Source organism: Aedes aegypti, chromosome 2, assembly GCF_002204515.2.
Source record: "Aedes aegypti strain LVP_AGWG chromosome 2, AaegL5.0 Primary Assembly, whole genome shotgun sequence".
NCBI lineage: Eukaryota > Metazoa > Arthropoda > Insecta > Diptera > Culicidae > Aedes > Aedes aegypti.
In genome coordinates this window covers 324499995-324516806 of record NC_035108.1, presented here as the reverse complement: position 1 = coordinate 324516806, position 16812 = coordinate 324499995, and the positions used below count along the sequence as shown (strand labels likewise).

At 40.6% G+C, this 16812-nt stretch overlaps 1 protein-coding gene across 2 annotated transcripts in view; it reads left to right on the top strand.

The window, feature by feature from the left end:
• The window catches only part of LOC110676758 (cell adhesion molecule 2-like), a 99284-nt gene that overhangs the window by 74381 nt on the left and 8091 nt on the right, over positions 1 to 16812 (top strand). The window contains exons 4-8 of one of the 2 annotated variants that reach the window (XR_002500694.1): positions 5804 to 5939; positions 6656 to 6789; positions 6938 to 7060; positions 7460 to 7687; positions 13401 to 13877. Coding sequence is in view for 1 of the 2 variants with exons in the window: in XM_021845852.1 (XP_021701544.1) it covers positions 5804 to 5939; positions 6656 to 6789; positions 6938 to 7060; positions 7460 to 7675 (609 nt within the window). In the remaining variant the exon portion in view is untranslated. Of the gene's footprint in view, positions 1 to 5803; positions 5940 to 6655; positions 6790 to 6937; positions 7061 to 7459; positions 7688 to 13400; positions 13879 to 16812 lie in introns of those variants that run through there. The other variant, XM_021845852.1, reaches the window with a different exon arrangement.

Here is a 16812-nt window from a genome sequence, read left to right as displayed (position 1 = left end):
CCAATCCAAATCTAATCCAAATCCAATCCAAATCCAATCCAAATCCGTACCAATTCCGATCCAAATCCAATCCAAATCTAATCCAAATCCAATCCAAATCCAATTCAAATCCAATCCAAATCCAATCCAAATCCAATCCAAATCCAATCCAAATCCAATCCAAATCCAATCCAAATCCAATCCAAATCCAATCCAAAATCCAATCCAAATCCAATCCAATCCAATCCAATCCAATCCAAATCCAATCCAAATCCCATCCAATCCAAATCCAATCCAAATCCAATCCAAATCCAATCCAAATCCAATCCAAATCCAATCCAAATCCAATCCAAATCCAATCCAAATCCAATCCAAATCCAATCCAAATCCAATCCAAATCCAATCCAAATCCAATCCAAATCCAATCCAAATCCAATCCCAAATCCAATCCAAATCCAATCCAAATCCAATCCAAATCCAATCCAAATCCAATCCAAATCCAATCCAAATCCAATCCAATCCAATCCAAATCCAATCCAAATCCAATCCAAATCCAATCCAAATCCAATCCAAATCCAATCCAATCCAATCCAAATCCAATCCAAATCCAATCCAAATCCAATCCAAATCCAATCCAAATCCAATCCAAATCCAATCCAAATCCAATCCAAATCCAATCCAAATCCAATCCAAATCCAATCCAAATCCAATCCAAATCCAATCCAAATCCAATCCAAATCCAATCCAAATCCAATCCAATCCAATCCAATCCAAATCCAATCCAAATCCAATCCAAATCCAATCCAATCCAAATCCAATCCAAATCCAATCCAAATCCAATCCACAATCCAATCCAAATCCAATCCAAATCCAAATCCAATCCAAATCCAATCCAAATCCAATCCAAATCCAATCCAAATCCAATCCAAATCCAATCCAAATCCAATCCCAAATCCAATCCAAATCCAATCCCAATCCAATCCAAATCCCAATCCAAATCCAATCCAAATCCATCCAAATCCAATCCAAATCCAATCCAATCCAAATCCAAATCCAATCCAAATCCACATCCAAATCCAATCCAAATCCAATCCAATCCAATCCAATTCAAATCCAATCCAAATCCAAATCCAAATCCAATCCCAAATCCAATCCAATCCAAATCCAAATCCAATCCAAATCCCAATCCAAATCCAATCCAAATCCAATCCAATCCAATCCAAATCCAATCCAAATCCATCCAATCCAATCCAATCCAATCCAAATCCAATCCAAATCCAATCCAAATCCAATCCAAATCCAATCCAATCCAATCCAAATCCAATCCAAATCCAATCCAAATCCAATCCAAATCCAATCCAAATCATCCAAATCCAAATCCAATCCAAATCCAATCCAAATCCAATCCAAATCCAATCCAAATCCAATCCAAATCCAATCCAAATCCAATCCAAATCCAATCCAAATCCAATCCAAATCCAATCCAAATCCAATCCAAATCCAATCCAAATCCAATCCAAATCCAATCCAAATCCAATCCAAATCCAATCCAAATCCAATCCAAATCCAATCCAAATCCAATCCAAATCCAATCCAAATCCAATCCAAATCCAATCCAAATCCAATCCAAATCCAATCAAATCCAATCCAAATCCAATCCAAATCCAATCCAAATCCAATCCAAATCCAATCCAAATCCAATCAAATCCAATCCAAATCCAATCCAAATCCAATCCAAATCCAATCCAAATCCAATCCAAATCCAATCCAAATCCAATCCAAATCCAATCCAAATCCAATCCAAATCCAATCCAAATCCAATCCAAATCCAATCCAAATCCAATCCAAATCCAATCCAAATCCAATCCAAATCCAATCCAATCCAATCCAAATCCAATCCAAATCCAATCCAAATCCAATCCAAATCCAATCCAAATCCAATCCAAATCCAATCCAAATCCAATCCAAATCCAATCCAAATCCAATCCAAATCCAATCCAAATCCAATCCAAATCCAATCCAAATCCAATCCAAATCCAATCCAAATCCAATCCAAATCCAATCCAAATCCAATCCAAATCCAATCCAAATCCAATCCAAATCCAATCCAAATCCAATCCAATCCAATCCAAATCCAATCCAAATCCAATCCAAATCCAATCCAAATCCAATCCAAATCCAATCCAAATCCAATCCAAATCCAATCCAAATCCAATCCAAATCCAATCCAAATCCAATCCAAATCCAATCCAAATCCAATCCAAATCCAATCCAAATCCAATCCAAATCCAATCCAAATCCAATCCAAAATCCAATCCAAATCCAATCCAAATCCAATCCAAATCCAATCCAAATCCAATCCAAATCCATCCAAATCCAATCCAAAATCCAATCCAAATCCAATCCAAATCCAATCCAAATCCAATCCAAATCCAATCCAAATCCAATCCAAATCCAATCCAAATCCAATCCAAATCCAATCCAAATCCAATCCAAATCCAATCCAAATCCAATCCAAATCCAATCCAAATCCAATCCAAATCCAATCCAAATCCAATCCAAATCCAATCCAAATCCAATCCAAATCCAATCCAAATCCAATCCAAATCCAATCCAAATCCAATCCAAATCCAATCCAAATCCAATCCAAATCCAAATCCAATCCAATCCAATCCAAATCCAAATCCAATCAATCCAAATCCAATCCAAATCCAATCCAAATCCAATCCAAATCCAATCCAAATCCAATCCAAATCCAATCCAAATCCAATCCAAATCCAATCCAAATCCAATCCAAATCCAATCCAAATCCAATCCAAATCCAATCCAAATCCAATCCAATCCAAATCCAATCAATCCAAATCCAATCCAAATCCAATCCAAATCCAATCCAAATCCAATCCAAATCCAATCCAAATCCAATCCAAATCCAATCCAAATCCAATCCAAATCCAATCCAAATCCAATCCAAATCCAATCCAAATCCAATCCAAATCCAATCCAATCCAAAATCCAATCCAAATCCAATCCAAATCCAATCCAAATCCAATCCAAATCCAATCCAAATCCAATCCAAATCCAATCCAAATCCAATCCAAAATCCAATCCAAATCCAATCCAAATCCAATCCAAATCCAATCCAAATCCAATCCAAATCCAATCCAAATCCAATCCAATCCAATCCAAATCCAATCCAAATCCAATCCCAAATCCAATCCAAATCCAATCCAAAATCCAATCCAAATCCAATCCAAATCCAAATCCAAATCCAATCCAAATCCAATCCAAATCCAATCCAAATCCAATCCAAATCCAATCCAAATCCAATCCAAATCCAATCCAAATCCAATCCAATCCAAATCCAATCCAAATCCAAATCCAATCCAAATCCAATCCAATCCAATCCAAATCCAATCCAAATCCAATCCAAATCCAATCCAAATCCAATCCAAATCCAAAACCAATTCAAAATAAACCTAAATCCAACCAAAATGTCCTGTGCCTTCCGTGATGATCATATCGATCAATTTCAGTTTTTTTTTTCAAAATCACTTCCTTCAACAGCTCACCGCAGCGATTGATTTATGCATATTCGTGGCCCATATACAACTATCACCCCATCGATGTGAACGTAAACTGTCCCAAATGTTTGTGCCCGGTTTCACCATAGGAGCTCACACTTTGGAAAACACATTCCCTTCAAATATTTTCCCAACCCCAGCTGGGCTGATTCACGGCGAATATTGCCACAGTGGCATACCCGTAGAAATACGGAAGCATCCGACCGGCATTATTTTATCTTGTCCTACGTTGTCGTCGACGACGACGCTATTGTACTCGTCGTCACTTTCTCACCGCAATTCCCAGAGCCGTGTTCGATATAACAACCATCTACGTTGTTGGCATCGAACCAATCTCCAGTTTCATTTCGACATCCTACGATCGGCGAAATGGCTCAGACTGACCTCTACTTAGGAACATACAGTATTGGACAGTACATTTGAAACTTTCTCAATATTCCATAAAATAATGTCAACTTTGGATGGTTATATCTTAGTTACTTCTTCTTCTTCTTCTTTCTGGCGTTACGTCCCAACTGGGACAAAGCCTGCTACTCAGATTAGTGTTCTTATGAGCACTTCCACAGTTATTAACTGAGAGCTTTCTTTGCCGATTGACCATTTTTGCATGTGTATATCGTGTGGCAGGTACGAAGATACTCTATGCCCTGGGAATCGAGAAAATTTCCTTTACGAAAAGATCCTCGACCAGCGGGATTCGAACCCACGACCCTCAGCATGGTCATGCTGAATAGCTGCGCGTTTACCGCTACGGCTATCTGGGTTACTTATTATCAGATTTGTATAATTTGGGTTACTTATTATCAGATTTGTATAATTTTTTCACAGCACATCAAAACTTCAACATATATTTTTCCCTTTTCTCATGAGATTAATAGCATGAACGGTTTAATAAATGTGAATTTGGTCAAAACTTTCACTAGTCATAAATGGAAAAAAAAAATCTCAAAAATATGTTGAGATTTAACCCGCTAAAGTTGACTATTTCGTATAGAACTTCGAATAATTTGCAAATATATTGTCCAACACTGTACACGGCCATACGAAGGGATATTTTTTGTAGGTGTACTCGCGGTAAACACTTGTTCCCTGAGTACACTATAGTCCACTTCTGGTGCAGCTGTCCATCGCCGACAGGCTCACCAGCCAGCGACGACATCTTTCAGCTTTCTGTCGGTCGGTCGCTCTCTGTGTTGGCTTCCAGTCGCTTATGTTCTAAACATATTGTGTGGGTCAGGGCAAGATAAACAAGCGAAAGTCACGTGTGGAGTGGGGGAGAATCATGATTCTGTTTCAAGCTCGTATACTGTAGCCGTCGAGCCATCCGCACCAACCAGACGGACCCCTAAACGATAATGATAATGCTGCTGGTGGTTGGTACACACACAAGGAAACCTACTGGTTGAGGGATTTTTTGGAATTGAAATGCAAGCTTTGTACCATGCATATCGATGGAGACGAGTGGTCGTTTTTTGTAAAGACTGTTAGCCACTTTAACCCTCCAACCCCCAAAAGTGGACTATTGTTCGGATAGAACTACAATCGGTCCTCAGAGCAGTCTTGTTATGACAGCTTGAAGCTGTAATTAGATTTATTTTAGATATTTTTATCAATCACTTAATTATTACAAACTTACAACAAGTTTTTATTCTAATTTCCTCAGGCAGCCAAGAGTTAATTCCAAACACTGGTTGATAGGTCGTCTAAATGACATTGCTTGATCTTAGCTTTAGGAAATCTCAATCGTTTCACAATTATTAGTGTAAATAGGTTCAATATTAAACCATCAGAACAATGGAGAAATATAAATGAGCATTGAAATATATGGAATTACACTTAAATTAAGTTCAATAATGAAGTAATATTCAGAAACTTGATCAATCAATTCTAGCTTTCTAAAATTTCTTCTTTTGTTGTATCGTCAGTCGCAACTCGTTGTAGATTCATCAGGAGAATCGGTATAATCGGCGGTACAGGCTTGTTCCGATATTCCGAACAACTGTTATAGATAAAAATTTAATTTCGATGAGTGATGAAATGTTAAATAATTTATTTTATTTCAGAAAATAACGCGTAAAGTTTAATGTTATCATTTGATAGCAAATCATATATTATACCATATCACACCATCACAAGCTGGTTGGTTGCCTTTCCAGCACATTGCCAGACGATGAAAACACACAAAACTAACCTCCGGTTTTTCCTTTTAATTTTCTCCCGTTCCTGTTCGCCCCGCCGTTTAGCGTTCGCAGTCCAACGGAAGTCATTTGACGCTGACCGCAGTGGAGCCAACGATGTCCGGCCGGTACACTTGCGAAGTGTCCGCAGATGCACCTTCCTTCCACACAATGGTCGTATCCAGCGAGATGGAAGTTGTGAGTGAGTATGCTACTGTCTAAAATTTACTAATTAAGACACATCTATAGTGACCGAGTATCACACCTAGTTGTTCATACAGTAGGATATAAATGATTCTAAGCATAGAAGAAGCTTTCGACAGTGTTTGGCATGAAAGCTTGATTGTAAAATTGTAAAACTTAAATTTTCCAACATACATTGTTAGAATAATCCAAAGTAATCTATCAAATCGTACACTTTAGGTTAATTATCAGAACTTCAAGTCTGAAAGACTTCCTGTAAAAGCTGGTGTTCCTTAGGGTTGCATTTTGGGGCCAATATGATACAATATTTGCACATTTGAGTTACCTCAGGCATGTCAAAAATCGTAGTTTGCGAATGACACAAGCCTTTCCGCCAAAAAACGAAGCTTACGTGTCACTTGTAGTAGAAATATTCGCATGTAATATTCGCAAAGATAATTATAAAGCAACAAAACAAAATACGAGATGCAAATTAATCCACATAAATACAATATTGAAAACTATAATCGATTAGAACAGTTACAAGAAAACAAAATAGTTTGTTTCCGTTGAACAGAACCTAAGGCCATTTCTTGGCATCGGTCTTACATCCGTGCACCATGCAATGAATTAATATTACGAACCAAACTAACTCAAAGCCACCGCATGTCGTTTTGTCCGACATCATCGATGCAATCGTGTGCTGCTAATACATGGTCATTACTGCCTTTCCAGATATTCCCATGAGCAAACCGCACATATCGGGACTGAAGCCGTACTACCGGATAGGGGACCTGCTACTGGGAAACTGTACATCTTACTATTCGAAACCTGCGGCCAATCTGACGTGGCTCGTCAATGGCAATGAGGTAGTACGTGAGTCTCTCGCACAGGCTGTTATTTCATTTTAATCATTATTACATCTGCAGCGAACTCATTGGCAGCCGGAAGCTATGCTCATGTGTGCTTGCTTGTGTATACATATATTATTCTGTTTTTGAATGCATCATTCCACAGGTCAGTCCAAAACAGACGGTCCTGTACTCCGTCGTCCGGGATCCCGACAATGGTCTGGAAACGTCCATCTTGGGGTTGTTCTTCCAGGTCACCAATTACTATGTGGGCCGCACGAAGCTAAAGGTGAGGCAACCTTTTTTCGTTTTTAGTCTGTTATAAATCTCTTATAAACCCTAAATTTGTTTTTGATCGAAATACATCAATTATTATTAATTATTTCTATATATTGTTCGAGCTTAGAATCATCGTTGAAAATTTTTTCAGTTTCTATGGTTTTATTGTGGTTTTATAAACAACTATCGGATTTCAGGTCTGTTATTTATACAACCCTGTTAAAACCCAAAAATTCTTTTTTATGATTGTTTCTGAATACTTGTCAAGTTCAGAATTGTCATTTACATTGTTTCCAGTTTTGACAACAATCGCTCTAATGAATTCTATTCTTCTCTTTGATTAACATATGCCAATCCATCGTGGCCATTGGTCAACCCCCTACACACTCCCACCCGGATGCTGCGGTAGTTCACATGTGTTGCCAGAATTTACAATGTGTACGAGCAGCGCTCGGAACGGACACTTGAAGACGAGCGGCCCAACATGCTGACATCGGCGTCCGCATCACCGGTGGGCCTCAACGTGAACCACATTCACTCACTGTACGAACAATTTCCGGCATCTTCGTACCACCATCACGACACCGGCGGTGATTTCGACAATCAAACAGCGATGCCTACATGACTCAGCTGCAAGGTAATTAAGGAAGCATTATGGCATATCGACCCATTTGACGATGATTATGAGCTTTGGTCGCCGTCGTGAATTGCATCTTAATGTATTCTGGCGCTGATCACCCCAGGATAATTGAAAACTTTCCTAGAATCGCCTTTGTTGCATCCGAAGTGGACAAACCATCTGCAGTTTGTGTCGTTTGTTATACCTAATGGATACATAGCAGTGATAAACATACTTCCGGTATTAAGATATGAAGTGAGAAGCTGACAAAATATTACGAACAATTGAACAACGTTAAGCTTTTGGTTCAATGTACATATATCAGTCAAAGTGAAAAATCTAATTTTTGTCATTGCACTGCAGTTTCATATGAATCCCGCCATACAAATCCATTATATAACAGTGGGTATTTCTTGATAATGACTTGCAAACTGTACCTCATATTAACTGCTTTTCCCATAAGCCTATACTTTGCCTCTTATAAAAGCGTTTTACACAGTATATTCTGTGCTTTTTCGGCTTTGGAGTCTCTCAATGAATACCTATTTGTTTTTCTTGCTGATATGGTTGAAAAAAGTTCAATCACAATTTTGGAAAGCTTTAGTCCTTTGGAAAGTTTTTCTGTGTTAGTTACGAAAAAGATGTAAATATCTGTCGAAATGTTTGTTCGCAGCTCAGCAGACATGACGCCATATTCAGCAACTTAGTGACTTTATCAACAATGTTATAATACTTAATACAGTTTCAAGTTGTACGTGTTTTCTATGTGTGTTGTCACTTTTGTTGGAATGATGTTCCTGGTCATACATCAGTCGAAGCCCTCAAAAGTTGGTTCCAACCCCACGATACGACAATTGAGCTGACACGATATACCTTCCGGATGAACTACAGTGATCCCAGACCCTGCCCATACTTAAAACCAGTTAATCAAATTGTCATCAAAACACACGAAAAACAAACAACAAAGCAAGCTCGCTCACAACTGTTTGTCCCAACTTTTGCGGATAGTGTTGTATAGGGTGTATTGTATAATCCAAAGTAAAATTGGTGCTTGTATAACCAAAAGCAAAATTGTCATGACAATCACAGGGCGCAACATTGTTGCAACCTTTACAATTCGCGATTAATCAGTTATTCAAACAGGAAATCTAATTTGTTTTATGGATACTTACTTTACTTTTGCTGGCTCTACGTCCTTCAAGACATGACCTGCGCCACAATGTTACGCCAACTAACTCGGTCCATGGCTGCTATCCTCCAATTTCTCGATCGCCCCACACTTCCAAGATCCTGCTCCACTTGGTCAAACCACCTAGCTCGTTGCGCTCCCCTTCGTCTTGTACCGGCCGGATTTGAGGTGAACACCATTTTTGCGGGATTGTTGTCCGGCATTCTCTCAACGTGTCCCGCCCATCGTACCCTTCCAGCTTTGGCGACTTTCTGGATACTGGGTTCACCGTAGAGTTGCGCAAGCTCGTGATTCATTCTTCTCCTCCATACGCCGTTCTCACATACTCCGTCGAAGATCGTCCTAAGCATATGTCGTTCAAAAACTCCTAGCGCTTGCAGGTCTTCTTCGAGTATTGTCCACGTCTCATGCCCATAGAGGACTACCGGTCTTATCAGCGTCTTGTACATGGTGCACTTAGTACGGAAGTGAAGTTTACCAGACCGCAAGGTCTTGTGGAGTCCGTAGTAAGCACGACTTCCGGCAATGATACGTCTTCGAATTTCTCTGCTGCAGTTGTTCTTCTTCTTCTTTTTTTGGCGTTACGTCCCAGCCTGGGACAAAGCCTGCTTCTCAGATTAGTGTTCTTATGAACACTTCCACAGTTATTAACTGAGAGCTTCCTTTGCCGACTGACCATTTTTGCATGTGTATATCGTGTGGCAGGTACGAAGATACTCTATGCCCTGGGAATCGAGAAAAATTTCCTTTACGAAAAGATCCTCGACCAGCGGGATTCGAACCCACGACCCTCAGCATGGTCATGCTGAATAGCTGCGCGTTTACCGCTACGGCTATCTGGGCCCCATTGCTGCAGTTGCTATCCGACGTTATCAATGATCCGAGGTAGACAAATTCGTCCACCACCTCGAACTCATCCGCGTCGATCATCACGCGTCTGCCAATGCTAGCTCTATCGCGCTCGGTTCCTCCAGCCAGCAGATATTACGTCTTCGACGTATTTACCTTCAATCCAACCCGATCAGCTTCACGTTTCAGCCTGGTATACTGTTCAGAAACCACCTGGAACGTTCTTTCCGACAATGTCCACGTCGTCAGCGAAACAAATGAACTGGCTGGATTTATTGAAGATCGTTCCCCGCATGTTGAAGCCACCTTCTAGCGCAATATTGTACAGGAAGCAGGAAAGACCATCGCCTTGTGGAAGTCCTTTGCATATTTGAAACGGGTCCGATAATGCACCCGATATCTTCATACAGCACTGTACACTATCCATAACTTCCCTTAAATCTGCTTGTCAGTGGCGATAGACGGCCAACCTGTCCTGGCCCATTTAATAAGTTCCAGCTGCTTTTGTTGTTCTTGAGCTGTTTGATAGCATCCTTAACTTCACATATTGTGGGAGTTGGCACGTCTCCCTCATCCGCCGTATTGTTGAAGCCATTCCTCATGCTGTCCTGTTCTTCCTCCTCTGCGCCGTTTAGGTGTTCATCGTAGTGCTGCTTCCACCTTTCGATCACCTCACGTTCGTCCGTCAAGATACCTCCATCCTTATCCCGGCGTGTTTCTTGAGAACAGTACAGCTGCTCCATCTCTTCGCACTTCCAGGCGGGCGCCTTTTATCCCAGAATAGATGGATTTGCTGTCTTCCGCTTCTGTTTGTATCGATCCACGTTTTGACGGGTGCCTTGTTGCACCATCATCGCCCGCGCTGCATTCTTCTCGTCCAAAACCGTCTGACACTCCTCGTCGAACCAATTGTTCCGTCGATTTCCTTCCACGGACCCAATGGCACCTTCCGCTGCATTGTTAATGGCTGCTTTGAGACTACTCCAGCAGTCCTCAAGAGGGGCTCGGTGGAGCTCTCCCTCTTCCCGCAACGCTGCCTCAAGGCTTTGCGCGTATTCAGTTGCGACTTCGGGTAGCTTGAGTCGTTCCAGATTGAACCGGGGCGGGCGTCGGTACCGAATGTTGTTCACAACGGAGAGTCGTTGGCGCACTTTAACCCGTCACAAGGTAGTGGTTCGAATCGATGTTTGCGGCGCGTTAGGTTCTGATGTCGATAATGTCCGAGAAGTGTCTTCCATCAATCAAAACGTGGTCGATTTGCGATTCAGTCTGTTGGGGTGATCTCCAGGTGTACCGATACGGGAGGCTCTGCTGGAAGTAGGTACTACGTATGGCCATGTTTTTGGAGGCGACGAAATCAATCAGTCTAAGGCCGTTTTCGTTCGTAAGCTGGTGAGCGCTGAACTTCCCCATAATCGGTCTAAATTCCTCCTTCTAGCCAAACCTGAGCGTTGAGATCTTCGATAACGATTTTTGGCATCACCCATTCACGTGCCTCTGTATTTCGCCCATCACGATAAAATCTGTGCCCAGCTCATGTCTATTGCCGCAGCTCTGGTAGATGGTATAACCATCCCTATACGTATGTACCGTCGACCCTTTCCAGCGAACCTACTGCAGCACTGTCGAACTTGCGAACCCTCAATAATTCGGAAAGAATGCGGGTACTTCCCAAGAAATTGAGAGACTGTCCGTTTTCGATGCCTGGGTCTATGCCGATTGTTCCGGTGCGAATTTACATTGTATGCTTCCTATACTGATGATTTTTACGGCTGGCTTATAAGGCCTGCATCAACCCCCTGTCTCGCCGTAGGATCATCGTGCACCAGCACTGTTTAGAGTCCCACGCTGGCACTAGGACGATGATCAGCCGCTCCTAACATGGAGAACAGACGCTCTGATAAGCTACACCTTCAGAACAGAGGAGCCCCCTTTTCTCTGTCAGCATACGATCAAGGTCCCATCAGGGTTGGTTACCCGATCTTCCCTACGGTTACTCGTACCCCAGGCGGCACCACGCGGAGATAGGGATAGGAGTTACTGGACAAGAGGCTAAGGGACCACAAATGGGGTCTATTTTATACCTGCAGGTACGCGAAAGTACCAATGGTACGCATTTTCCAGTCATTTACCACCCATGTTTTATGGATGCCGTTCGATAATGTGTCAATGTTTACCAACACGAAGAAAGTTCTCGAAAATTGCAATGCGAAGCCCAGAAAATCTCTGGACACGTGGTGATCGATCATTGTCATATTCTGTTCAAGTGGTGATGAACTGACGTTGCGGGAATAAAGTTGTTGCAATAAGAATAGGAGATGACAATATCTTTGTTGCTGCGTAGTATTTCTACTTAAAAATTCAAAAATCTGATGCAAGTGAAGAAGGAAGTGAGGTTCCACATTAGATTTCATTTTGGTACTCAAAGCCAATATGTCCTTAAATAAATTCTGATCTTTCTATTTTTTCCATCCTGTCATGCGAGTGGTCGTATTGTTCGTGTATATTTTCTTAGTTTATAACTTTTCGGAGAACTGGGTTATTTGAGGAACCGGTATTTGAAGAAACTGCATCAGTCCAACAACTGCTTCATATTGACTTTTTACTGAATAATCCTTTAGAAGAAAAAGAAACAAATGAGAACATGATTTTTTGTACGATTGTTTTCATTTATTGTTATTTTTTTACTCCATTTTTCATTTTTTTTTAAATTGTTGTGGGTATCATGTCGGTTTTGTTCAAAGTTAACTCTAAGGCTTTAATATATATCCCATGTTTGAAAACAGTGAAAAAACAGACTGCTAATACTTCAAATTTCTGAAGTTTTGCACCACTGTGAGATTCTGATAGTGCGATGATTAGAAAATATGTTTCTTCTTTCAACTTTTATGTAAAACTATTGTTCAAATATTAACTTTTGCAGTAGTAGAACAAGTTGTCAAAAAAGATTTTATTAAACAGAGTTGCAAACCGATTTTATTTATATTTTGACGGCCCACTGATTAGGGGACCTGGGGCATTTGTCCCCAAATCAGGCCTGCTGAAGGACAAAAGTATGGTTCAGAACTAACGAAATCCTGATATTGACACAAAAATATTTGGATCGTTGTTAGAAACCAGCCATATAATTGACATCGTTAGTTATAGCTTAAATCAGTTAAAAATTGTTGATTAAAATGTTGCCAATTTTAGCGATTGTAAATAAACCACGTGGTCATTTATGAGATGAAAGGAAAGGTCTGGCCAAGAGCACGGTTCTTAGAGATTTAAAAAATTGTGTTCGGACAAAAGATCACGAAGGAGGACAGGGGTTTAAAAAATGATTGCATGGAGTTACAAGTTTTCTTTTTCAATTTTTAATCTCCTCCACAAATATGGTTTTTGAGTGAAATAAGGTTTAATTTATGGGAATACAATTCTGAATAAAAAAAATACGATGCTTAATTTAATTTGTAAGATACCTTGGGTTTTAATAAGTTAACTTCATGATACAAAATAAAATTTAGATCAATTACTCAAGGGTCAAATTACTCAATTTTCCAATTAAACCAGTATACAGTTAATTTTCACGCAATCCTCGTGTTAGTGCTGACCAAATAGCGAGAAACATTCGATGCCACCGACCTACCCAATGCGACATTAATCATTCTTCTTTTCATTTCTTCTACCCAACTCTCCCAATCACTCCCACAGACATGTCATCGGCAGCATCCGGCAGTTTTAGCAGGACAAGCTGGCCACTGACCAGGCACCAAATAGTACTGCTAGTACCAACATTGCTGCTGTTGCTACTACTGCTCTTGCCGGCCAGTGTGATTATGCAAATGACATTCTCGTTGCTGTTGCTTGTGTCATGTTCCATCGTCAGGCAGAGCATTAGCCGGGCTGCTTCTGTGGCCACCAGTTCCTCCATCATCCTCGGTGGACCAGAACCAAGCCAATTCAGCACTTTCGCTGAATCCTTCTCCTGAGAGTAGCCCGTTGTCCCCATAGTCATCATCATCATCATCCTCTACATCACTAGTATAGCAACAATAATTACTACAGCAACAGCAACAGGATCATCTAAACCGTTATCGCCAGTGGAACAGCAAAACCACCAACACCACCCCCTTCAATGTTCTGCGGCGGCCGATGGACGACAACATGGGATCGAAATTCAATAAGAAGGTTAGTATAGCCAGTTGTGTAGCCAGGGGGCAGGGGTGCAGTCCCCCTTCTCCTGATCATTGAGAAAAAATGAAAAGCTACTACCAACTAGAGTTTCACTAATGGTGGTAGCAGTACCGCAAGGAAATAGGGTCACTATGAACTCCTCCGAGGGGTCTTCCTCAGCCGAGTGGTTAGAGTCCGCTGCTACAAAGCAAAGCCATGCTAAAGGTGTCCAGGTGTGATTCCCGATCAGTCCAGGATCTTTTCGTAATGGAAATTTCTTTGATTTCCCTGGGCATAGAGTATCATCGTACCTTTCACACGATATGCGAATGCGAAAATGGCAACTTTGGTATAGAAAGCTCTCAGTTAATAACTGTGGAAGTGCTCATTGAACACTAAGCTGAGAAGCAGGCTCTGTCCCAGTGAGAACGTAATGCCAAGAAGAAGAAGAAGTAGATGAACTCCTCCAATCTAATCTTTTGACTCTCTCCAATATGAAATTGTCCATGGCGTTATATGGACCATTTGCTCAGCTCAGGGTAATTTTCATCATATACCGTTTTGATTCATATTACGGACACTTAAGGCCTCAATGTAGTATAACCCATCAGGAAGCATATAAAATAAATCAATCTGTATGATTCGTCGGCGCTATCGAGCCTTCAAAACACTAAATTTTCGAATAATGGGTGAAAATTTTGTTTCTGATACATTAATAATTTTAAATGAATAGAAATGTGTGGACTTTCCATGATTCTTATTCCGGACGCTTCCTTACTTTTGCCCCATATTCCGGACACTCGAATTCCGTACAGCTCATGAAAATCATAAAAAGACAAGTGGAATCATTATTCGAATTTGGCAAACCACTAAAGAGGCGTTTGAGGCAACTGAGTATTAAAAATTTTCATAGATATCTATGGATAATGTTGACTAAAATGAGCCTCAAAATTGAGAACTTTTGAACGGCAAAAAATGAAACATTTCATGTGAAATGTTTCCCATACAAAGTAGAGTGTCCGTAATAAAAAGCTGTCCGTAATATGAATCAAAACGGTACCTATGAATGTTTCATGAAAAAAGGAGCAGAAAATGTGTAAGTGATCATTTTAAGTGAAATTTGTGAATGAATTCCTGGCTTCGCCCATGAGTATAACTTGCTGGTTTCCCTAAGGTGAACTGCAACATGCTCCCGTTCAGTTTGCTTAATGTACGGAAAAATCGAGTGCCACATCGTTAAGCTTTGATGAACTAATTGAATTGCTGAAAGCTAGGGAGAAGACCATCAGGAGGCAGTACAGCTTCTCTTGGACCGCATCCATTGCATTTTTGCTGAGGTGGGCTATTTTTGCTAAAGTATTCATAGGTTACTTACATCAGTTACAATGCACATTGTGGGCCGGCAAAATGCTGTTAATGCATGTTTAATCTCATAGCAACCAATTGTTTTTTTTTCCTGGTGTTGCATCCCTACTGGGACAGAGCCTGCTTCTCATCTTAATGTTCTTTTGAGCACTTTCACAGTCATTAACTGAGAGCTTTATTTGCCGATTGACCATTTTTGCATGTGTAGATTGTGTAGCAGGTACGAAGATACTATATGCCCTGAGAACTCGAGTAAATTTGAAACCCGAAAAATTTGCAACCCGAAAAGATCCACGACCGGTGGGATTCGAACTCACGACGCTCAGCTGTGCGTTTACCGCTATGTCTATCTGGTCCCCCAAAAATATAATTGAGCATTTATATTGTTTTGATAATGAACCGTTAGGATACAATATCTTGTAATCTGAATATGTTGCACAATGTATTTAAAAGTTTATTTTTCCAACATCATAATACTGTTATTGGAATACGTTTCTCTAAGGGCAACTTCACCGGTGGTCCATTTTTTGGTCCAAATTTTTACTAAAAATTGATCTGTCAAAATTAAATAGACCAGTAAAAATAGACCAAACCGCACGCCTCATGCACCGGTTGATGTATTTTTCTCTATCCATTTCGAAAGTGATCAACAAAAACAAACAAAGTGAATTGAACCAGCAGAAAACTAATGCAGAATTGATTGAACCATCGGAATCCCGAAGGAGTACCTGGGTGAACTTCAAAGTAACTCCCGGAGGAATTCCAATAGAATCAGTGGCATAGCTCCACAGGAATTCCCGGCAGAGCTAGGAAGGAATTCTCGGTGGAGCTCTAGATAATTTTCCGGAAAAACTGCTGAGAAATATTTCCCGGACGAAGTCTGGAGGAATTCTCAGAGAAACTCCAAGGGAAGTCCTGTAGAATTTCTGTAGAAATTTCAAAGGAATTCCTAGAGGAACTCCGAAGGAATTACTGGAGGAACTCCCGAGGAATTTATGGAGGAACCATGAAAAAATCTAAAGGAGAAATTCCATTGGTGCTCCCAACTGAAGTAATTTCTGGAAGATATCTTAAAAAAAATACTAGAGGAACTCCGGGACAATCGGTAAAGGAACTCCGGAGACGTTCCTGTAAGACCAAGGTAATTGCTTAAGGAACTGCGGTGAAAATCCTGAAGAAACAATGGAACTACCGTGGAAGTGGCTAGATCAAATTCAGAGGAATTTCGTAAGGAATCCCGGAAGAATTTATGGAAGAATAATTCCCGGTGGAATTCCTAAGGAATTTCTGGAAGAAAAGAGTTCCTGGAGAAACTCCGGAGAGATTCGAGGAGAAACTCCGGAGGGATTCCAGGAGGAACTCTTGAGAAATTTACGTAAGAATTCCGGAGAATTTCTCGTAGAAAATCTATAAGAATTATCTGAGTAATCCTAGAAGAATTCCTAGTGGAATTCCGCAGTATTTCTGAGGAATTACTGAAGAATTCCTGAGGAAACTCCGAACTTTTGGCGGAAGTCCGAAGGAATTCCCGGTAGGAAATCTGAATGAATTGCTGGAGGAATCCAGAAAAAATCCATGAAGAACT